Source organism: Haliotis cracherodii, unplaced genomic scaffold (assembly GCF_022045235.1).
Source record: "Haliotis cracherodii isolate W230 unplaced genomic scaffold, xgHalCrac1.p SCAF_2, whole genome shotgun sequence".
Taxonomy (NCBI): domain Eukaryota; kingdom Metazoa; phylum Mollusca; class Gastropoda; order Lepetellida; family Haliotidae; genus Haliotis; species Haliotis cracherodii.
The window spans coordinates 41,220,010-41,243,624 of NW_027266275.1; the positions used below are offsets into that span (position 1 = coordinate 41,220,010).

The 23,615-nt window shown below is 40.6% G+C and overlaps 1 protein-coding gene across 1 annotated transcript in view; it reads left to right on the top strand.

Moving 5' to 3' along the window:
* Positions 1 to 1,137: 1,137 nt before the first annotated feature.
* The window catches only part of LOC139469123 (poly(A)-specific ribonuclease PARN-like), a 28,233-nt gene continuing 5,755 nt past the window's right edge, over positions 1,138 to 23,615 (top strand). The window contains exons 1-19 of the mRNA XM_071251257.1: positions 1,138 to 1,169; positions 5,333 to 5,410; positions 7,925 to 7,998; positions 8,317 to 8,384; positions 8,704 to 8,785; positions 10,976 to 11,036; positions 11,603 to 11,783; positions 12,188 to 12,292; positions 13,287 to 13,410; positions 13,621 to 13,677; positions 14,258 to 14,335; positions 15,737 to 15,780; positions 17,615 to 17,657; positions 18,072 to 18,147; positions 19,549 to 19,659; positions 20,219 to 20,288; positions 21,280 to 21,335; positions 22,265 to 22,351; positions 22,992 to 23,066. Of these exons, the coding sequence (XP_071107358.1) occupies positions 1,151 to 1,169; positions 5,333 to 5,410; positions 7,925 to 7,998; positions 8,317 to 8,384; positions 8,704 to 8,785; positions 10,976 to 11,036; positions 11,603 to 11,783; positions 12,188 to 12,292; positions 13,287 to 13,410; positions 13,621 to 13,677; positions 14,258 to 14,335; positions 15,737 to 15,780; positions 17,615 to 17,657; positions 18,072 to 18,147; positions 19,549 to 19,659; positions 20,219 to 20,288; positions 21,280 to 21,335; positions 22,265 to 22,351; positions 22,992 to 23,066 (1,489 nt within the window). The 5' untranslated portion in view covers positions 1,138 to 1,150. The remainder of the gene's footprint in view (positions 1,170 to 5,332; positions 5,411 to 7,924; positions 7,999 to 8,316; positions 8,385 to 8,703; positions 8,786 to 10,975; positions 11,037 to 11,602; positions 11,784 to 12,187; positions 12,293 to 13,286; positions 13,411 to 13,620; positions 13,678 to 14,257; positions 14,336 to 15,736; positions 15,781 to 17,614; positions 17,658 to 18,071; positions 18,148 to 19,548; positions 19,660 to 20,218; positions 20,289 to 21,279; positions 21,336 to 22,264; positions 22,352 to 22,991; positions 23,067 to 23,615) is intronic.

Consider the following 23,615-nt stretch of genomic DNA (forward strand, 5'->3'; position numbering starts at 1 on the left):
CTCTGGTTGTATTGCTGGCTGACAGTCCAAGCATATACCAACATGGCCTCTGGTTGTATAGGTGGCTGACAGTCCAAGCATATACCAACATGGCCTCTGGTTGTATTGCTGGCTGACAGTCCAAGCATATACCAACATGGCCTCTGGTTGTATTGCTGGCTGACAGTCCAAGCATATACCAACATGGCCTCTGGTTGTATAGGTGGCTGACAGTCCAAGCATATACCAACATGGCCTCTGGTTGTATTGCTGGCTGACAGTCCAAGCATATACCAACATGGCCTCTGGTTGTATTGTTTTGTGACAGATCAAGTAGATACCATATTACAAAGGGAGATGCACAAACACATATGGTTGTGAGTTGCAAAAATGTTTGCGTTACGAAGTTTCACGATATCAGTTTTTCAAAGGACAACAATGTCATCTTTATCACATATTATTTTGCATCAATATGGATATGGTATTTTCAGGACTGATTGTATTCGAGATGAGGGCGATTAGGTAAATGTTCTGGCTGTATGTGGGTAGTGTTGTTGGCCGATTCTGTCTGAATTCACATCATCGTTATAATTTAATTTACACTTTTAGCCGCTTATATTCCATCTAGTACTAAGGGCATTTGATACTTAAATAATGTCAAAATGTTAACTGATCAATGTAGTCATTATTTCGATCGATTGTTTACATGATAAAAGGAACAATGGATTGAGATACGAAGTTGATCTATCGCTTAAAATTATAACATCTTTACGAATGTACATATATTTATAAAGAAAACAAACGGTTTTGAGTGAGCGATATTAATGTACTAGACATACGTTTCTCTATTTCACTTTATTTTCCTTTCTGTCATTTACTGTATTCATTGTAAATATGTACACGTGAAAAACTATGAGAAAGGGTGATCTAAGGTGTGACACTCGAATTGAGACTTGTGTTGATCGAGATGTGTTGTTCTACAGTAGTATCATTTAGTTTCCCCTTACAACAACAAAAATGGTAAGACCAGGAGGCAACGTGACATCTAAGTTACATAAAAAATATCCTTTATATTTGTTTTTTACAAATGAGTATAATATGACAGAAATAGATTGATAATTATCACGAGTTCCTTGTTTGTGTTTGCTATAAGCATCTACACCAAAACAAGATGGAGGTCACCAAAACGAGTGAGAGCTTTATTTTTACTTTCGCTTTTACGAAACTTATTTCAAAAATACATTAGGTTCTCAAACTGTTCATCATAATTTGGTTGTTAATGTCATGTTAATTGTTTGGTATCTTGGACATTTTTTCGTTCGGTGTCAACCTCTGATATCCGTTACACATCATACATTTCGGAAAAGAAATCAAATTTCGCGGCATCTTACTTCGAATATACCACTGGGCCTATTGTACATTTTGGCACATCATGTACCGGCCCCTCATACCGCTACACTTTGGCTATTACATCAAAATGTTACGTTGTTATCATCCATTACAAAACTAATCACCACCATGACGAAAATACATGGAAGTTGAACGGGCAGTGGTAAATCTATACTACTTTTGTTCTAGATATATAGCCTGCAACCTCGGGGTATCGCGGTACTTGTCATGTACGCTAAACAGAACAAAATGCACTCACTAACCTTTATGATTATTCGTGTTCTCTGTATCAGATATCATTCATTTTATCAAACAATGCATATTTTACTGATAAAAGTTCATTATTCACATTAGTAGCTCCGAGTAAAAGCCGGGCCTCGCGCTCTGTTTGACAAGGGTGAGAACTCCATCGTATCGCAGTACAGAGAAAAGTTATGTATGGAGGTCCGAATTGGACAAACAGAGGACATAATTCTACCAACCACTTGGTATGATCATGCATGACATCAGTGATTTGTCCAGACAAGTGCAAAGACAGCACAAGTAAAATTCTAAATGTGTTATCAGCAATAGGTATTCAATGCATTTTTACCGAAAAGTAAGAGAAAAATATTTTTGTAAGTCAACAACAAAATATCAGAAATGATATTTTAAGATTGTTTAAAAAAAATTGGATGACAATAATTTATCACAAAATGGAAAAATGTTAAAAGTCAACAATAAATATATAAAAATCACTCCTAGTATGCCCAAAGTATGTATTTATCTTTTGACTTCTAGTGAAGAACGTATTTCTAAGTTTGGCATTATGGCCCTTATGATCTCCCAATAGATTCTGGGCACAGAGCGGGAAAAAATGTGCGGACTACGTAACTTCCGTTACCTCATTAGTCGCCCTGAATATGCAGATGATCTAGTTCAGGTCGATCGAGAAAGTTTACTTGGGAACTGTGGGTTATATCGTTGGCCATTGATAGATGGGGGTAAGGCAATATTACAACAGATGCCAGAAATATATATTGACGGATTAATAACTCCTTACTTATAGCAGACGGAACATTCCGAGGAAATTGAAATTGTTTACGAAGTGAGCACTTCCTGGTTACCGATTTGCATTAATAGACAGCTGCTAAGAGGCGTGTCCCGCGTGAACTATCAGAAATCACAAATGCCGCGATACGATGAATGCCGCGGTACCATGGGGTGCGAGTATACTTATAACACTATGACACTGGATTACACATTAGGCACATTAATGCACATTTCTACCAGGGACCACTTATTGTATAAAAAAAAAATCCTCAGTGGATACTTTATAACACTGCAGTTTACTGGGTGCACCTCAGAGTGAGTGGGGGGCACGGGTGGCCCAGTCGTCTAAGGCGCTGCGATTCGCTGTGCAGAGTTGCGTCCCTTGGGCACACCAGAAACCTATGATTGTGGATTCGAATCCCGGTTCGCCCCGATTATGTTTCTGAGTTTGTCAGCACCATACCCGTGCTCGTGGGTTTCACCGAAGTGGTAAACGTCCGAGACCAGCATCACTTCGGGCTTTCCTCCCACATTAAGCTGACACGCCGCGATATAACTGGAATAATGTTAAAAGCGGCGTTAAACCAAACTCACTCACTCAGAGTGAGTGATAATTGGCTCACGCTGCAGGGTGTGACTATAGCATTTCTTACTTCACTGATCTTTCATGCCTTTATAATCCATAGGGTTAGCTGTGAGTTAGTGTGTTTATTAGCTAGCTCTTTTAACAAATAAATACAATGTAATTGGAGTAAAATCAGTCATGTTATCAAGTTTCAAGTTTCATAGAGGAAATGGCTACTGTGCATGTGCATAAAGGTATACAAACGGGTGCTGATGACTTAGTAAACATGCACTAATTATTTGCACGGGGTAGAGTGTGGGCTAATTAGGTACTTATTCTCCCCTTTCTTGTATTATGATATATAAGCTTAAAATACAAAGTTTTGTTTAAGCATGTATAGAATGTGAATGTTGCCCATGGTTAACTCTAAATAGACAAAGTTCTCATTATCATTGTTTCGCAGTGGAATGAAAATAAATGCTAAAGTTTTCTATTCACCTTTTAATTACATATTAAAAGACAGGACAATTGAATGTAGAACACTACACAAAAATATTAGTATTTCCCTTACGAAATTATTCTGAATATGACTGAAAGTTAAACTATAAACAATGATGTCATACTGACTATGATGAGCACTGTCAGTCTAAGTAACAATACATTCTTATGTCTAGTCACCACTATGGTTGAAGTTAGACTTCTTTAAAAACCAGCCGACATGCTTTTTTATATAACACAAACATTCAGGCAAAAGTATATGCATTTTAATGTTCTCTCAGCAAAATTGAATGTGTTTGCGACAAAGTCCATTTCCTGAAAACAAATATATAAACAAACAGTTATCCTTAACATTCCTCCAATACACGTTGAAATCATGTGCACCGTAAAATTCAATCTGCAAAGTAGGTCACTATGTTCTTGTATTTTAACTAAACACACCAGACAATCCATGAACAGTTCTTCAGTCCAATCATAGTAGCATTAGATGACATCAGGAGTTAATTTCACTCATGTAGAATTATGTTCCAAGTTTCATTACCATTTCCCGTTTATGGAAAAGTCAAAAGTTCTCAAAGGGGACAAACAACCAATGTTGAACCATTGTGAAAACATGAACAGAGCCACTATTATGAGATTACACACAGAGTATTAGTTCAATCTCATTAAAATCAGATCTTAATTCTTGCTACAGCTAAACAAAGATCAGAGGGCACCCTATTGTGGGTCACGTCAGACCGACCTTGCGCAAACTTTGACTTACCAATGGAATGACTGACAAGAAGTCGACATTATCCAATCAGAAGGCAGCTTTCTCATGCTTTATGGCACTAGTTTCAAATTGGTGACTTCGCTTCGAAACATATTTTGTCAAATTCTCGATTACAAATTTGAAACCTAAACAAAAGAACATTCTGGAATGGCTAATAGATAGTCTAAATTGTATGGATTCAGTCGTTAAGCCCGTAACTAACATTCGGAATACCCCGTGTTAAAGTTTTTGAGGTTGCATGATCAGAAATCACTTTCATGATCCGGTAAGCGACGCTCTGATTGGTCGGATATAAGGTCATTCTAATGTGAGCCCTAATGGGATGTCCTCAGACTTTTGTTTAGCGGTAGCGAGAACTAAGATTTGATTTTAATGAGATTGTGTATTAGTTATGCCAGTTATGAGGTAAAGTACACATTTGGTCGGGAGATTGATAAAATGTTGAACTCTGCATGAAATTGTTTAATTCCAAATTCAGTGCGCATTAACATGATTAAAACAGGTGTAGTACAGTATGTCTGCTGAGTGCTAATGTGTATACCACAGTGTAAACATGGTAAATTTACACTGGAAACAGGTGAGATTGATCTTTGTTGCCATGGGATGAAATGCTGAAATATGTACAGAGACATATCCAGGTGGTTTCAGAGACTTATCTTCGTCCCCATGTCTGCAGTAAATTTTGGTGAAAATCAAAACATTGAAATTAAATATTTCCCAATTCAAGTTATTATGATTACATCTAATGTTAAATTTTTGTCAAGGTACTTTTTATTGCACTGATAAGTGGACCAATAAATAGTAAGATTTTGATATCATCTTCACAACATTGCTACTGGAGCAATGTCAGCATTCTTGAAATACATCGGAATGCAGCTGAAAGAAACTCTGGGCCTTCCACATTTTCCAAAACCTGTATATTGGGGGGAATACTGTTTCTTCCATATTTACCAGCCACAGGCAGAGGTGCTTTGTGTAATATCTTAGATATTGCTTGAGCTACTTATGAAGCTCTGTATTATGATGATTGTTGTTATTTTATTACTTGTCTGTATTCATTGTGTTCAGGTTATTTTTATGAATTTGGCCAATTACAGACTTTAAGGAATGTCTCAGTCAAATCGAGGAAGCTATCAAAGAAGCAGACTTCCTTGCGATTGATGGGGAATTTACAGGTAGGAAACACCATATGTATTATCAGCTGACCTTTGGCACATGTTGTAAAACTATACTTTCTGGAACCTTTCAGCATTTGTTCAGCCTTCAAAATATTTACTTAATATCAGTTAATTTTTGGTGTAGTTCTGCAGTGAAGACTAAAGTCTACACAGTAGAGTGACATCAGAATATAGAGACATCAGCATGATCAGAATAAAGCGACATCAGAATAGAGTGACATGAGAACAGAGCGACGTGAGAACAGAGCGATATCAGAAAAGAGTGACATCAAAATAGAGTGACATCATAAAAGAACAGCGTCGAAGTAGAGTAACATCAGCATGATCAGAATAGAGCAGCATCAAAATAGAATATTATTCAAATAGAGTGACATCGGAATAGAGCGACATCGGAATTGAGTGACATCGGAATAGAGCGACATCAGAATTGAGTGACGTCGGAATTGAGTGACATCAGAATAGAGCGACATTAGAATACAGATCTATCAGAATAGCCATATGGTGGACATAACACTTTCTCAGATGAATAAATCCAACTTTTCAAATTTCTTTTTGCATAAGTATAATCATGGTGCCTACATCATCATGATCAAAGCCCCAAGTACCTACATCATCATGATCAAAGCCCCAAGTGCCTACATCATCATGATCATAGCCCCAAGTGCCTACATCATCATGATCAAAGCCCCAAGTGCCTACATCATCATGATCATAGCCCCAAGTGCCTACATCATCATGATCATAGCCCCAAGTGCCTACATCATCATGATCAAAGCCCCAAGTGCCTACATCATCATGATCATAGCCCCAAGTGCCTACATCATCATGATCAAAGCCCCAAGTGCCTACATCATCATGATCATAGCCCCAAGTGCCTACATCATCATGATCATAGCCCCAAGTGCCTACATCATCATGATCATAGCCCCAAGTGCCTACATCATCATGATCATAGCCCCAAGTGCCTACATCATCATGATCATAGCCCCAAGTGCCTACATCATCATGATCATAGCCCCAAGTGCCTACATCATCATGATCATAGCCCCAAGTGCCTACATCATCATGATCATAGCCCCAAGTGCCTACATCATCATGATCATAGCCCCAAGTGCCTACATCATCATTATCATAGCCCCAAGTGCCTACATCATCATGATCATAGCCCCAAGTGCCTACATCATCATGATCATAGCCCCAAGTGCCTACATCATCATGATCATAGCCCCAAGTGCCTACATCATCATGATCATAGCCCCAAGTGCCTACATCATCATGATCAAAGCCCCAAGTGCCTTCATCATCATGATCATAGCCCCAAGTGCCTACATCATCATGATCATAGCCCAAGTGCTTACACCATCATGATCATAGCCCCAAGTGCCTACATCATCATGATCATAGCCCAAGTGCTTACACCATCATGATCATAGCCCCAAGTGCCTACACCATCATGATCATAGCCCCAAGTGCCTACATCATCATGATCATAGCCCCAAGTGCCTACATCATCATGATCAAAGCCCCAAGTGCCTTCATCATCATGATCATAGCCCCAAGTGCCTACATCATCATGATCAAAGCCCCAAGTGCCTACATCATCATGATCATAGCCCCAAGTGCCTACATCATCATGATCATAGCCCCAAGTGCCTACATCATCATGATCATAGCCCCAAGTGCCTACATCATCATGATCAAAGCCCCAAGTGCCTTCATCATCATGATCATAGCCCCAAGTGCCTACATCATCATGATCATAGCCCAAGTGCTTACACCATCATGATCATAGCCCCAAGTGCCTACACCATCATGATCATAGCCCCAAGTGCCTACATCATCATGATCATAGCCCCAAGTGCCTTCATCATCATGATCATAGCCCCAAGTGCCTACATCACCATGATCATAGCCCCAAGTGCCTTCATCATCATGATCATAGCCCCAAGTGCCTACATCATCATGATCATAGCCCCAAGTGCCTACACCATCATGATCATAGCCCCAAGTGCCTACATCATCATGATCAAAGCCCCAAGTGCCTTCATCATCATGATCATAGCCCCAAGTGCCTACATCATCATGATCATAGCCCCAAGTGCCTACACCATCATGATCAAAGCCCCAAGTGCCTACATCACCATGATCATAGCCCCAAGTGCCTTCATCATCATGATCATAGCCCCAAGTGCCTACATCATCATGATCATAGCCCCAAGTGCCTACACCATCATGATCATAGCCCCAAGTGCCTACATCATCATGATCAAAGCCCCAAGTGCCTTCATCATCATGATCATAACCCAAGTGCTTACACCATCATGATCATAGCCCCAAGTGCCTACATCATCATGATCATAACCCAAGTGCTTACATCATCATGATCATATGGAAATTGTTGTATTGGAAAAGACAAATTAAAACGTTAGCTTATAACAGATGATATTAATTGTGTGTAATATGTTTAACATATTTTATTTGGAATGCAATCAATATTATATTGATTGTCAGGACTTCATGCCAAGGATGCTGAGTCAATCGGATCATTTGATACCCCTGAAGAGAGATACCACAAGTTGAGGAAGGCAAGTGAAATGGACCAGTTTCTTGCCTGCATTGCAAATTTATGTCATGAGCATTAAAGGGATTATTTCAACTGCCAATTTCCATGGTTCCTTGAAAATGTTATCATCTGGAACAAGCATCCTAAAGTTTTAACTTTAAAACTTTAACCATACAGATTAATTTGCTTGTAGACTTAGTTGCACAATTTATGATGACAACATCGCTGCACGTTCAGTACATGAAATATAACTTTTCAAATCTCAGTTTCAGGGCAAGCATGGCAAGTTTATGTTCAATGTTTGCATGTCCTGCATATAATCTGTAGTTTTTTGTTTCAGGGTGCAGCACATTTTTTACTTGTACAGTTTGGCCTAGCAGCTTTTAAATATGATCCAGAGAAAAAAAGGTATGCATGCATGATATATGCATGTAGTTCATCAACATTTAATGTCACTGATAGCCTTTCTAACATAAAGTCTTTTACGTTTTAACACAAGATGTACAAAGCAGTAACTCAGATTGGTGACCTGCTTGAGGGGCACATTTTGGTTATGTAATGGGATTGAAGAGAGAGGGAATTGCAGAGGTTGTATTAGGATAAGAATGACATGTATACATATATAATAAATATTATAATTTATATAACATAACTCTCCATCTCTGATCCTGTCCTCTAAAGTAATGTCATGTGCAATTGACAGTCATGGCCTGGTGTATTCTTTCAGTTACACATCCCGACCATTCAACATGTACATATTCCCACGTCCATTCAGTCGCCAGGCTCCAGATCTACGATTTCTCTGTCAGGTCAGTACCTAGGAACCGTCATACGACTTTCCTCTCTTTGGAAATGTCTCTCACGAATCACTTAAGAGAGTACTATTGCTTGGATTCTTGAATGTAGGCTCTTGATTCTCTCCCTCCAATTGTGTTTGGGCTACGATACCGTTTAGACCTTGACGTCATCAACGGCATGACTGTGAGCAGCTCTCCAAGTCCCGTGTCAATGATAGTGAAATGCAAACCTCTTGTACACATATATACTTGAGCGAAATTAATCAGCAGGTGTACACAGTTTGAGTAGCGAGTGGTTTCATTCAGAAATAATCATCAATACTTTATGGATTTGTACATACTATGTTTCTCAAATCTTATTAAATTCAGATCTTGTACACTGATCTGTTGCCTCTCTCCATCAACATCTGACAAACCCTTTGTAGCAGGGCGTGTCAGCTGAACCCTGAACGACCTATGACCACCCAATCCACAGGAAGAAAGCATGGGGTTTTGAGATGTCTACTTTCGAAAACGGTTCACCTGCATTCTGATACTGGCAGCCTGGAACAACACTCTATGGGCAGATGTAGTCATGTTCTAAGTAGCAGAAATGAAACAGAAAAAAAGATTAAATAAACATGACTGGAACGACATGATATAAAATATTTGCAGCACAGCACAGCACAAACATTATTATTCATCATTAGGATGTGTCAATTTATGATGATTTTAAAGATGCAAACTAATGAGGTATGTTGTTGTGAAATGGTGAAGCTTCGCTGACTTGTATGGAGACGAGGAGTCTCCACACTAATTGGGCGTTGCGATCTGATGTAGAGGGTTTTGTCAGATATTGCTGGAGAGAGGCATCAAATTGAAGTCTTATTGATATAAATGAGATTGTGTATCCCTCCATCACACATGGATATGTTTGACTGCCATGGTAATGTAAATCTTTAGTCAGCTGATACAATGAAGCATTGTCTAAATCACTGAATTCAAATCATTCTGTCTCAAATCTGTGAATCTTGAACAGAAACTTACTGATATAATCTGAGCATCCATTGGCCAGAGTACTCCCTGGCACACATCATACTGGAAGCACTTATTCATGTGAACGAACTACACTTCAAGCATAGCCCAATGTGTCTACAGGGAGAAGGATGTAGTGTAAAGACAGCAGCCCAATGTGTCTACAGGGAGAAGGATGTAGTGTAAAGACAGCAGCCCAATGTATGCACAGGGAGAAGGATGTAGTGTAAAGACAGCAGCCCAATGTATGCACAGGGAGAAGGATGTAGTGTAAAGACAGCAGCCCAATGTATGCACAGGGAGAAGGATGTGGTGTAAAGACAGCAGCCCAATGTATTCACAGGGAGAAGGATGTAGTGTAAAGACAGCAGCCCAATGTATGCACAGGGAGAAGGATGTAGTGTAAAGACAGCAGCCCAATGTATGCACAGGGAGAAGCATGCAGTGTGAAGGCAGCAGCCCAATGTATGCACAGGGAGAAGGATGTGGTGTAAAGACAGCAGCCCAATGTATTCACAGGGAGAAGGATGTAGTGTAAAGACAGCAGCCCAATGTATGCACAGGGAGAAGGATGTAGTGTAAAGACAGCAGCCCAATGTATGCACAGGGAGAAGGATGTAGTGTAAAGACAGCAGCCCAATGTATTCACAGGTAGAAGGATGTAGTGTAAAGACAGCAGCCCAATGTATGCACAGGGAGAAGGATGTAGTGTAAAGACAGCAGCCCAATGTATTCACAGGGAGAAGGATGTAGTGTAAAGACAGCAGCCCAATGTATTCACAGGGAGAAGGATGTAGTGTAAAGACAGCAGCCCAATGTATTCACAGGTAGAAGGATGTAGTGTAAAGACAGCAGCCCAATGTATTCACAGGTAGAAGGATGTAGTGTAAAGACAGCAGCCCAATGTATTCACAGGTAGAAGGATGTAGTGTAAAGACAGCAGCCCAATGTATTCACAGGGAGAAGGATGTAGTGTAAAGACAGCAGCCCAATGTATTCACAGGTAGAAGGATGTAGTGTAAAGGCAGCAGCCCAATGTATGCACAGGGAGAAGGATGTAGTGTATACATTCCCAGGATACTGATGATGTGGAGTGTGAGTGGATGTTATGAATTTGAGTAGCTATGAAGTTTTACTCATGACATGAATCAGTTAATCACCTCCCCTTGCCTGTCCCGACTGTTGCAGGCTTCAAGTATTGACTTCCTCGTGTCACAGAATTTTGATTTCAACAAAGTGTTTAGAGACGGTAAGTGACCTTGTGATCGAGTGAATTAGGTGTATGGTTGTTTTGAGCAGTATCATGTTTATATCACATTCCTGCTCCCTATGTTGACCTGGGTTAAACTAGTTTCTCACCTCTCTATTGCTTGTAATGGGCAGTAGACTACATTGGTTCAGGTGTCAGGCATGGTGACGTCATGCTTCAGGCTGCCATGACGTAGAGTGACGTTTGCTGTCTGCAGCATTAAACAACATTCACTCATGCATCTGGACAACGTTCCAGTGAATGTGTTCCAACAAGGCACTGACTGAGCAAGTGCCTCCACATGAGATCAGGAAACCTGTGCTTCTACATTTTCTACTTTCTACAAATGTAATAAAGAGAATAACCTACTCTCAACTTATCTGACACTCATGAAGTTATGTTGAAAGTCCCTCGACAAGCATGCAGGTTTATTCTCTAAATACATAACTGTCCTGGTTACACCAATGTCCTCATCTAGGGCACTCAGAGATTTTGGTATGTAGGTGGTTTCATTCTGTGACAGTCAGTATCTATCCTGCTGTGTGACATATGTTGAAACTGTCCAGGAATCCCATACTTGACCCCACCACAAGAAGAACGCCTGAAGGAGTCGATCAAGAAGAGGAATGCTGAACATGCCCAGTTGTCATCTCCAGCTTTCACGAGTCCCCATGGGGCCAGCGCTGGGCCCTACAAGGGGCCAGTAGAGGTCCCAGATGATCAGAAAGACTTCATTGACGATATCTGGTGAGCTGGCAGGTCTGCTAGGTAGTTGGAAGATGTGACCTTTACTAATCAGGTCTCTATTGTAATCAGAAATGTAGACTGAATCTTTTTAATTGGTGAAGCATATTTCATTCCAAGAGGAATTAGATGGACTGTGATGTTGTTTAAAGGTGATGAGGCTTCCAGTTTGATACTTTAAGACCCAGTCGGAAGCCAGAGTTTAGGTTCCTTCTAAGCTCAGTTGTAAGATGCAATATATTAACATTAAAATCTTCTGATAATGGTGCCAGTTCAGATGAGTGGACAGAAACATTTTTTGCACAAATGGCTGTTGACTTCCTAAAGGATTCCACAACAGAAATAGTATAATTCCACAGGTTTTATAAGTTGTACAGGAACTGATTGTTGTTTTTGTGTACGGACAGTGAACAAATCAAGGACTACATCGCCAAGGCAACCAAGGAGCCCTTACAGCTGCCCCAGTGTTCGGCCTTCCAGAGGAAACTCATCTACCAGACAGCCAGGCTCAAGTGAGTCAACTGCTAACCATGGTCTGATGGTCCACAAGGGAGGAGTGGAAAGGACTTTCTGTCCATCAATGTCCATATCATTAATAAATATCTTGTTGGTGTAAAATATGATCCTGTCATGTGGAGATGTTTTACGAACACAGGCACCTCAGAATTTTGTACAAGTGGATAAGGTGTTGAAGAATGTGTGACCTGGCTGATTGTGTTTCATTGGCCCCAGGTTTGCCATGTGATGAAAGTGTTGTCTTGTCCACACTGAAGGCCAAGGTTTGATATCCACTTTGGTTCATCTGCAGTGACCATTCTGGGTGTATAGTGCTAGAATAGAATCCCTCATGCATTCATTGTACCCCAATGGCATTGAAGAGTAATGCAGGATATAAAGTAACAAATATTAGATTTTACTAGGATTGTTGCACATGATATCACCATGCTGAATTACTTACAGTCTGCCATGGTGTAGCTGTAATATTGTTGACTCTGGCTCAAAATAACATTCACCCCCTGTGTTCAATGGATGTATGTAGATCACCTAGCCAGTGACTTGTGCTGCTCTCAGTCAGGTACTCCAACACCCACTCAGTCACCCCCTGTGTTCAGTGGATGTATGTAGATCACCTAGCCAGTGACTTGTGCTGCTCTCAGTCAGGTACTCCAACACCCACTCAGTCACCCCCTGTGTTCAATGGATGTATGTAGATCACCTAGCCAGTGACTTGTGCCGCTCTCTGTCAGGTACTCCAACACCCACTCAGTCACCCCCTGTGTTCAGTGGATGTATGTAGATCACCTAGCCAGTGACTTGTGCTGCTCTCAGTCAGGTACTCCCAACACCCACTCAGTCACCCCCTGTGTTCAGTGGATGTATGTAGATCACCTAGCCAGTGACTTGTGCTGCTCTCAGTCAGGTACTCCAACACCCACTCATTCAGCCCCTGTGTTCAATGGATGTGTATAGATCACCTAGCCAGTGACTTGTGCTGCTCTCTGTCAGGTACTCCAACATCCACCTGGAGACAAAGATCGGGGAGAAGAAGGAGCGCTACATCGTGGTGTCGGCTGTGCAGAGTGAGGAGGACCTGAAGGCCAGAGAGAAAGCCAAGATGGATGCTGAGATGGTAAAGCTTCTTAACACTTCAACTCAGTCGGTCCCAGACCAACGCGACTATTTGTAGATATTGACCATATTTCGTTTAATATTAGTGTAGTGGGATATCCAGACTGATCAATCAGCACTGAATATGCTGAAGATCACATGACCAGGTACAAACTGGCCTGTGAGTGATTTCTTGTAAATGATGTAGAGGAATAATGATCTTTGTTTCCAGGCCGAGGTGGACGAAGCTGTTGGTTTCTGTAAAGTCACACAGATGCTGTCACAGTCTGTGAGTAATCTGTTTTCTGACATTCAGATGCAATTATATTGAAAAGAATACATTGTAGGTAGAGGTAGCCTATATTTTCCACAAGACCACTGTCACAAATTATGATGTATATGGTTTTGCTCTTTACTTTTTTCATGTTTTGTAAAATAATGTCTGAAACATATTTAGCACATGTGGTGTCTCCTTAGGCATGTGACTGTTCGAGATATGCCTCTGTTCACCCAGCTGTGAATGGGTACCCGGTAGGATGAGATGGTAATGTGACCTAACCTTCTAGAGCCTCATGGGCAGCTGGCATGGTATACTCCCCAGGGAACTGAGAATGAAATCGAGTGCACACCGATCCAGTGACTGGAGTAAAAATAGTGTAGTGCTTTGAGCATGCAATGTGCCACTGTTAGTCGCTGGCTTGCCTAACCTAGTATGGAGACATGATACTTTTATGAATAACAACTTCTTTAATGTTTGTAACAATGTTTCAGGGCAACTTCTTGCCTCTTCATCAGGGCCACCTTTGTAGACCCCCATTGTTACAGTGTAATATTGGTGTCTGACTGTCTGACTGTCTGACTGTCTGCAGGGCAAGCTGGTCGTGGGGCACAACATGCTGTTGGATCTCATCCATGTGATCAACCAGTTCAACTTCCCCCTGCCTGAGGTAGTAACCTTACCATAGCATACACCAAGTAGGAAACAGCTGGTTGAAAGTCACAATGTCACCAAAATCTAACAAAATCTGTCAGCGATATATGCATATGAGTATCACACTAGGAGATAAACATACTGTGTTTTCAATGTAGACCTTGGTTATCCGTAGACTGGGGCAGCCTAGTGGTTTGCTTGTCATGCTGACGACCCGGGTTCGATTTCCCACATGGGTACAATGTGTGAAGCCCATTTCTGGTGTCCCCCACCGTGATATTGCTGGAATATTGCTAAAAGTGGCGTAAAACAATACTCACTATCTGTAGACTTGTCCTCGGCAAATTGAATTTAGAACCAGCATTAGGTTTCAAATGTTTACTTTAGCATGGTTAAGTCTACAGGTAACCAAGCTGAAAACACAATACCCCCGGTATGCTTATCTCCATTCAACCATGACAACACTAAACAGGAATCCTTGTCCTTGGTGAAAATATTGAGTGAAGTCCCCTGTTTTGAGTGGGAGTCCATCTGAGTTCAGGAGAGCCTGATTATAACCTGTAGCCAGTATGGTGCTGTATATTGTCTAGCATTGTTCTTCACGTCATCCTACATATGAAGTGTAGCCATCGTGATGCAAAAAGTATGACACCATGGTCAGATAGAATAGCTCTAAATTTTGGCTGTTCTTCCAAAAATTTGAAATACACTCTTATTCCATTTGCATCATGTATACTGCAACTCTGCATTTTGTGATCTAATATCATACATCACTACTTCAAAATTCCTAATGAGATTAAAGTAGTTTTCTGTAAATATTAGCTTCTACGGTAATGCAGCCATTAAATCAGCTGTTTCAGAGGTGGTTATTGTAATTTATAACTCCTGATTGACCAATCAGGTTTGACTTTTTTAAATCATGGTAGGATATGGTGTAATGGAGGTTTTGGTTACACATAACTTCAATTCCATGACAGAAAACTACAGAGTTGACACACAATACAATCCAGGACCGAGACACACCAAGTGATTGTTGTACAGTTGCTTTTAGCAGTTTATTGTAATAGGACCCGTGAAGATCCGGAGTAGAATAGGTCTTCAGCAACCCATGCTTGCCATAACAGGCGACAATGCATGTCGAAAGAGGCGACTAACGGGATCGGGTGGTCAGACACACTGACTTGGTAGATGCATGTCATCGATCCCAACTGTGTGGATCAATGCTCATGATGTCAATCACAGGATCGTCTGGTCCAGACTCGATTATTTACAGACCGCTGTCATATAGCTGGAATATTGCTGAGTGTTGCGTAAAACAATAAACAAACAAATTGTTATAATATAGATGATACAGATAGCTGTAAACATGAACAAGTTGTGTCTTTGTGTTATCAGTGTTTGGTGATTTCTCTTTCAGGAATATGAAGATTTCAAGGCAATGGTGAAGTGTTGCCTTCCCAGGTCAGTGATGGAATAGTGTTACTTCCACTACGTGTATTTGTCAAACAACTATTACAGCAGTTCATGATCCTGAGTAGTAGGTTCATATTGTTTTCAAAGGAAGTGATATATTATTTGCTTGAACCCTGAAGCATGTTGTGTATATGATGTCATACTCTTTTAAGTGACTTTGCATTCCCATAATGCAATGCCAGGGCCCTACGAAGTGGGTATTAGGTTGTTACAATGGTGGGTGAGTATACATAGTACAGTCAGTTCCACCTAGGTCCAACTCCAGATCATCTCAAAAGAATGGATAATGAATGATAATGCCAATTTCCAGCCTTTGGAGTTTTTTACGTTGTTTTTTTTTCCTTGGTTTATGGATCCAATTTAGATTAAGGTGGTTTTATTTATACCATTGCTTTGAAATATATAATGATATCCATCCATCCATCCATCCATCCATAGACCCAAACCAGGACAAGATTTGTGAAAAGAATTGTCAGCTACCAATCCATATGAAAGCATATTAAAAACAATCCAATGTATTTTATTTTTGTTTGGACCTTCTACCGACCTTTTTCATTATCAAATTTCATAAACCAGAACAAAAAAAAGATCTGGCTCCAGAAGGTACGAGGGGTGTTCATTAAAGATTTCCCCTGACCCACTTCAGATGGACCTAGTCGAATGAAACTTGGCATAGGTATTAGTCTTTCTCCACATAGGAACCACCCAGAGTTACGCACTTCTCCTATCGTTTTATGCAACTATGGAGACCTCGCTTGTAAAAGCCCTCATTTTGCGTCTCAAACCAGGACTTGTCTTCAGAAATCAGTGTTTCATCATCAGTGAAATGTTTTCCCTTCAAAAATGACTTCATGGTTGGAAAGAGGTGGAAGTCAGATGGTGCAAGGTCAGGAGAGTAAGGAGGATGTAGAAGGATTTCATAGCCACAGGAACGCGCTTCTGTCTGGGCAACATGAGAGTTGTGTACTGGAGCATTGTCTTGCAGGAGACGGACACCCTTGGTCAGCATGCCATGCCTGTAATTGTGGTACCCTTTGCCAAGAAATCCATCATAACTACTCCGTGCTGGTCCCAAAACACCGTGAGCATGACCTTGCCTGCAGAGGGTTGGATACGTGCCTTCTTTGGCGATGGTGACTCCACATGCTTCCATTGCATTGACTGAACTTAAGTCTCAGGATCATAGTGATGGACCCATGTTTCATCCTGTGTGATAAGTCTGTCAAAAAAGTTTGCCTGGTTTTTTTTGCACATGTCCAAAAGATCCTTTGAGCAATTGACCCCTTCCTGCTTTTGGAAAGGTGTGAGCAACCTGGAAATCCATCGTGCAGACACCTTATGCATGTTCAAATTGTCATGGATGATTTTTTCCACAGACCCTACACTGATCTTGACATCTTGTGCTCAATGGCTGAATGGGGGCGACCAGGAATGGCAGCTGTTTCCACAGTTGTCCGACCACACTTGAACTGGCGATGCCAGTGTTTAACATCGTCATATGATGGGGCATCTTCCCCATAAGTTGCTTTCATTTCATCGAAAGTTTCTCTTGGTGTGCAACCTTTCAAATATAAAAACCTAATCACTGCTCCGTATTCTACTGGCTCCATTGTCACACCCTACTCGATCATAACACCTGTCAAAGTGGTAAGATTAATAGTTCGGTGCTGCAAATTCAGACATAACCCATAGATACATAGATAGATTTCAACCAAATATGATAACTCTAAGAGGGTCAGGGGAAATCTTTAATGAACACCCCTCGTATTTGTCTCTACTGTGAAACCTGTATTTAACATTGTGTTGATATGTTCTTCTTCAGATTGCTGGATACAAAACTGATGGCTAGCACTGCTCCATTCAAGGTAAATATGACATGGATTATATCATTCTTCAACTCTCCGATGATTTATGTTCACTACGTAACTGTACTATGTAAATCGGTGTGTTTTAATGATGTGATATACTGATATAACTCCCTTGTCACCAGGTTAATGTTAAGATCAGAAGTATAAGGAGTTTAAAAATATTCAATTTTGGCAAAATTAGATACTATGAATACAGCCCACGTTTTTTTTATCTATGACTCAGTCCCCAAACCTGAACACTGTGACTGAATCAACATGTACATTCTATACTGCTATACTGGTTCAACTTCACTCGCTCAGCAGACAGTTTAATTAACAGGATTTGCATTCTTTACTTTGATTGTTTCAGCGACTATGGACGAATGACAGTTTATATGGATGTTTATTTCTAATTACTTTCTCTCCCCCCAGGACCTCATCATCAACACTACATTAGGAGATTTACGCAGGACTGTTGAAGCTAAACCTTTTGTAAAGCCCCAGGTTGGTAGGTAAACCTGTAACCATGGTAACAGCTGGGAGGAGGCAGCATGGTACTGCTGCAGTCAGTGTATCAGATGCTGATGTCGAAGTATACTAGTGCTGGGCAGAGTGAGTGAGTGAATGGGTTTAATGCTACTTTGAACAGTTGTATCATAGCATGGGTGTGTGGACTAAGGTGCCTTTGTTGAAGACATTTTAATATTGCCCATGATTGTTGAATTAAGTCATTTTGAGAAACTTGAAAGGTACAAAGTAGTGGATGTGCATTGGTCTTGTGTAGACAAAGAAAGGACAGTTCATGAATACACATGATCAAGATTTTTTTCTCTCTCTCTCCTTTCTTCAACTTTTGTAGCTTAATTAAAATAAAATCAGTTTCTTTATCATGAATTCAAATTGTAATCATATTAATTAGGCCATGACACATTTGCTATTGTTAGTTTATTATGTATTTTTATCTGGCTCAAATTAACCTTTTTTCCCACAGAATTACTCCTGGTGATGAATAAGAAACCAAGTCTTCTTGTGGCATTGATAAATATAATTACCGTATCCGACGTAAAAAGCGCCCAGGGCACTCTCAAAATTTGAAATAAGGGGCTCTTATTAGAATAAAGTTTTCGAGAAAAAACACCAGAGTTGAAAGATTGAAAATTTTGTGGTTTATGCTGACAGCCTGAAATGATACAAAATAAAAGTCTGTGTGTATTATACACGACAGATATATTTATCCCGAATTTAATTGCCCATAATTAAGGTGCATATAACACACGAGTGCGTATTATACACGAATAAATAAGTCTTGTGTACACTGATCAATCGGAAGGGGTGCTAATTGGGATTGTTCACTTGCCAATATATTGGCAAATATGGCCGTGGGCGCTTATTACGTCGAATATGGTAATCAGAAATAGGAAGAGTTAATGATTTTGATACAAACTGCAGCCTTATTGTTAGGTTTCCTCTGTTCATCAGGGAAGAGGAGCCCAGGTGGCCCAGGTGTCTAAGCCACTGTAGTGTGCTGTGCAGAGTTGCATCCCTTTTGCATGCCAGAAACTTATGATCCTGGTTCGAATCCCGGTTTGCCCCGATTATGTTTCTAGGTTTATCAGCACCATACCCATGCTCGTGGCTTCACCAAAGTGGTAAAGATCTGAGATCTTCATTACTCCAGTCTTTCCACCCACACTAAGCTGACACACCGGGATATAACTGGAATACTGCTCCAAGTGTCATTAAACCCAACTCACTCACTCACTCACTCACTCACTCACTCACTCACTCACTCACTCACTCACTCACTCACTCACTCACTCACTCATGTCATATCATATCATATACTTTATTTCAGAAATTAGAAATGAATATAGTGATGTGGTTGCCATGGTTACTGTGTGTATTCCAGATCTCCCTGAGGAGTATTCGAGCTATGGTACATCGACAGAGTTTCTGCATGAGGCAGGCTATGATGCATACATCACAGGGGTTGCATTCATAGGCATGGCCAACTTTCTTGGTGAGGACCAACTTTATTCATTAACTTGGACAATATCACAATCATATAATAGCAGGACAGTGCATGCATCCAGGAAATTAAGAGGATGTTTCTTTTCTAATCCACGTAAGTTGCTGTACCTAACCCACCCACCATGCTGTGGAAATGAGTGTTTATGAGTAGATGTCAACAATGTTAGACAAAGTGCCTCTGAGACAGGGCAGATCAGGAGCGCGAGATAATAATACAAAGAGAACTTGGAAAAACACTTGATTGTGAAATCACGCAAGAGAATATTTATTCATTGTAGTTGATGCTGTTGTGGTGATATACAGTACTACTGGTTGTATCCACTCTGTGTAACTTTTGTTAGGAATTCTTTTTTCATGTGGTTTAGATTTCATAAATTAGTTCCCTTTCCCTGACATGTTGGATGTGTATGTTATGTAACTTTGATAAACCCATTAAACCCATTTAAATTTAATTATATGATCTAAGGTAGGAGTTGTAATAAAATAGGTGTAAACTTTTTCAGGTAAATATAGGTCTTATGTATTAAAGCAATTCCTGTTTTCACCAGGTACATATCAGCAGCCTCCAAAAGACTGGATCTCTCCAGAGTCTCCTCTCATCGAGCCTTTTGTCAACAAGTGAGTAGACCCCCTTTCATAAACCCTCCATCCTATGGGGATTTCAGGTCAGGACCTAGGTCCCCAGCAATGTCTTCAGAGGTGACAAAATGGATTGGATGTTGAGGCTGAGTAAATTGGTTGATTGCATGTCATAATATCGATGCTCATGGTGTCAATTACTGGACACAGTAACTGCCACTTATTTCTCAGATTTTTGAATCGCATTACAGGGTTCTTCTTCTGCTCAACTGTTCAGTTACCGTGTCCACAACTTATGTCAATTTATGCTTAGATCTAAAACAACAGTGATGCCTTCAGTGGTCTACCCAGGGGATTGGTCCCTGACAGCCATTCATTGTGTGACTTGGTTTATCCAAACAGGATATTAGGCATGAAAAGCTAGTTTCAGACATTGTTATTTTGATTTTCACAATGTCAGGATGAATCGTTGTTTCTCACGCTCAAGAATGTATGCAATATTTGTGTAGGATTAACAGAAATAGCCACACATTTGCACCTATATATATTTGATTGTGGTGGTTCTTTAGACCACGCCCCTAAATTAGTTTTACGAATTGTTTGTTCTGTAAGCCAATTACGGAGCGTATGATTTTAGCACTTTCTCTTGGACATTTAAAGACTCTCTACGAATGTTATGAATTGTTTTCTCTCAGAAAATGGCAATGTATCTAGGAAAACTGATAATCGCAACAAATTCCAACAATGCTTTTCACTTTACTTGCCCTATAATTTATAGACAGTAATCTACAGCATTCTGTTAATATGAAACCTCATGATTGGTTATGCTCAGCTGTGATAACACATGTGCTTACTGTAAGGAGATAATCCCTACATGGACAGGTTCTCCCCAGTGGACAGCCTGATCTACACAGGTTTCATATATCAAGCTATCACCACGGGAAATTGAGACCATCCTGAAAACATTTTTTTTCTTTTCTTTTTATGATTCTTTCCTTGAGCATAACTGCGATGTGATATTGTGTTATAGATTGTTCATGATGAGGGTCTATGACATCCCCTATCTCAATCTGACTGGACCCGATGGTAAGTACTTCCATCAAGTGAGTACACTCTGCACCCTCATTACCTCCACCCCACACAGCTGGATATATCACTCAAGACAGTGTCACCTACCACCTCATTAACACCACCCCAGACAGCTGGATATATCACTCAAGACAGTGTTACCTACAACCTCATTAACACCACCCCACACAGCTGGATATATCACTCAAGACAGTGTCACCTACCACCTCATTAACACCACCCCAGACAGCTGGATATATCACTCAAGACAGTGTTACCTACAACCTCATTAACACCACCCCACACAGCTGGATAACACTCCAGACAGTGTCACCTACCACCTCATTAACACCACCCCAGACAGCTGGATATATCACTCAAGACAGTGTCACCTACCACCTCATTAACACCAGCCCAGACAGCTGGATATATCACTCAAGACAGTGTCACCTACCACCTCATTAACACCACCCCAGACAGCTGGATATATCACTCAAGACAGTGTTACCTACCACCTCATTAACACCACCCCACACAGCTGGATATATCACTCAAGACAGTGTCACCTACCACCTCATTAACACCACCCCACACAACTGGATATATCACTCAAGACAGTGTCACCTACCACCTCATTAACACCACCCCACACAGCTGGATATATCACTCAAGACAGTGTCACCTACCACCTCATTAACACCACCCCACACTGCTGGATATATCACTCAAGACAGTGTCACCTACCACCTTATTACCTCCAGCCCACATAACCGCATTAATCATTTAAAACAGTGTTACCTACCACCTCAATAACTCCATCCCATGTGACTGGATGTAGCACTATTATCTATTACTGGCTGTATGCTGGTCTCAACAGTTAATGAGGTCATCACAATATATGACATGAATTATAAACGTTGTTTGACAGATTCCCCACTCTCTTGCAGTGATCCCGCCTAGGGAGCATGTGTTCCATGTCACCTTCCCTAAGGAGTGGAAGTCACATGATATCATCCACCTCTTTGCTCCATATGGTGAGTGTTCTGGACCTGTCACTGTCAGAGTAACTGTCATGTGATTCCCACACTTTTAAACTATACCTGTAGTGCTGGGGCCACCTTAATCTTGATAAAATACTGTGTATCCCACCTGGGATGGAAATACATTTATAAATCTCTTATACCCCACCATGAAGAGGACATGCTGTATGTGGATTTCTGAGCAGGAGAATAAATCCCTTATAACCCACATCAAAGCAAAAAGCTACACGCTTTTTCTGAGTCAATGAACGTCACGAGACACAGCACAAGTTAACCTCAGCTCAATACCTTTTGCCTTCTGCTCATGGTATAAACCTTACAAGGAGGCATTAAACCCCATGTACCCCGAATGACACTGCTACACCTTATGTTGTAATATTACAACAAAATGCATAGATGTGTCAAATATTGAAGTATGTCCAAGTTTGAACATCATCATCAACATAATAATAATAATGATGATGATGATAATAATAATCCTTGACATCACACTGCTTCAGGCGGATAGAGCTGTAACATTCCTGATTGAAGTGAAAAACTACATTCATTCACTTGCTGCGGAAGCTGACTTCATCACAGAGAGTGCATGTTATGTGTGTCTATATCTTCACCACATCATCTGTGTACATTGTAGGTGGTGTGTCCCTGTCGTGGATCAATGAAACATCAGCCTTGGCCGCCCTCTTCAGGAAAGAAAATGCTCCTGCAGGTTGGTTAACAGTGTACTTAGACAATAGTTACTAGCGGCTACATAGCCTGGGGATCTAACCCATAGGAATTAATAAATCATGTGCCTTATTAGTTCCCAAGGGACAAATATTACATGTTTTTAAGCATTCTCAGTTCTTCGAGGTCTCGTATTACACTATGTCCCTCCATCACCTGTGACTGCACAGGGTCACTTTGCTGTGTGGCTGCTATATGTAACCAATGACAGAAGCGAAGCCCTGGCTCCAGCGAGAGGATAACAAGGGAGCGGTGACACCAGGCTTAGATTGTTTCTTGCTTGACAATGTGTGCAATATGTGCGCCTTGCTGCTGTCCAGGCATGGAAGGTTTGCGCAATCTTCCTGCATGGGGAAGGCTCATTTGATGTATAGTAAACTACGTTTATAACGAACATGCTTATGACAAACCGATAGATTTAACAGAGTGTTTTTTTGGTCCCAGTCATATGTTGTATATTTTTTATCATATCAAATTGATGGATATAATGTACATGCTTGTAACGGATATAGTTAACTCTTTTTGTGGTCCC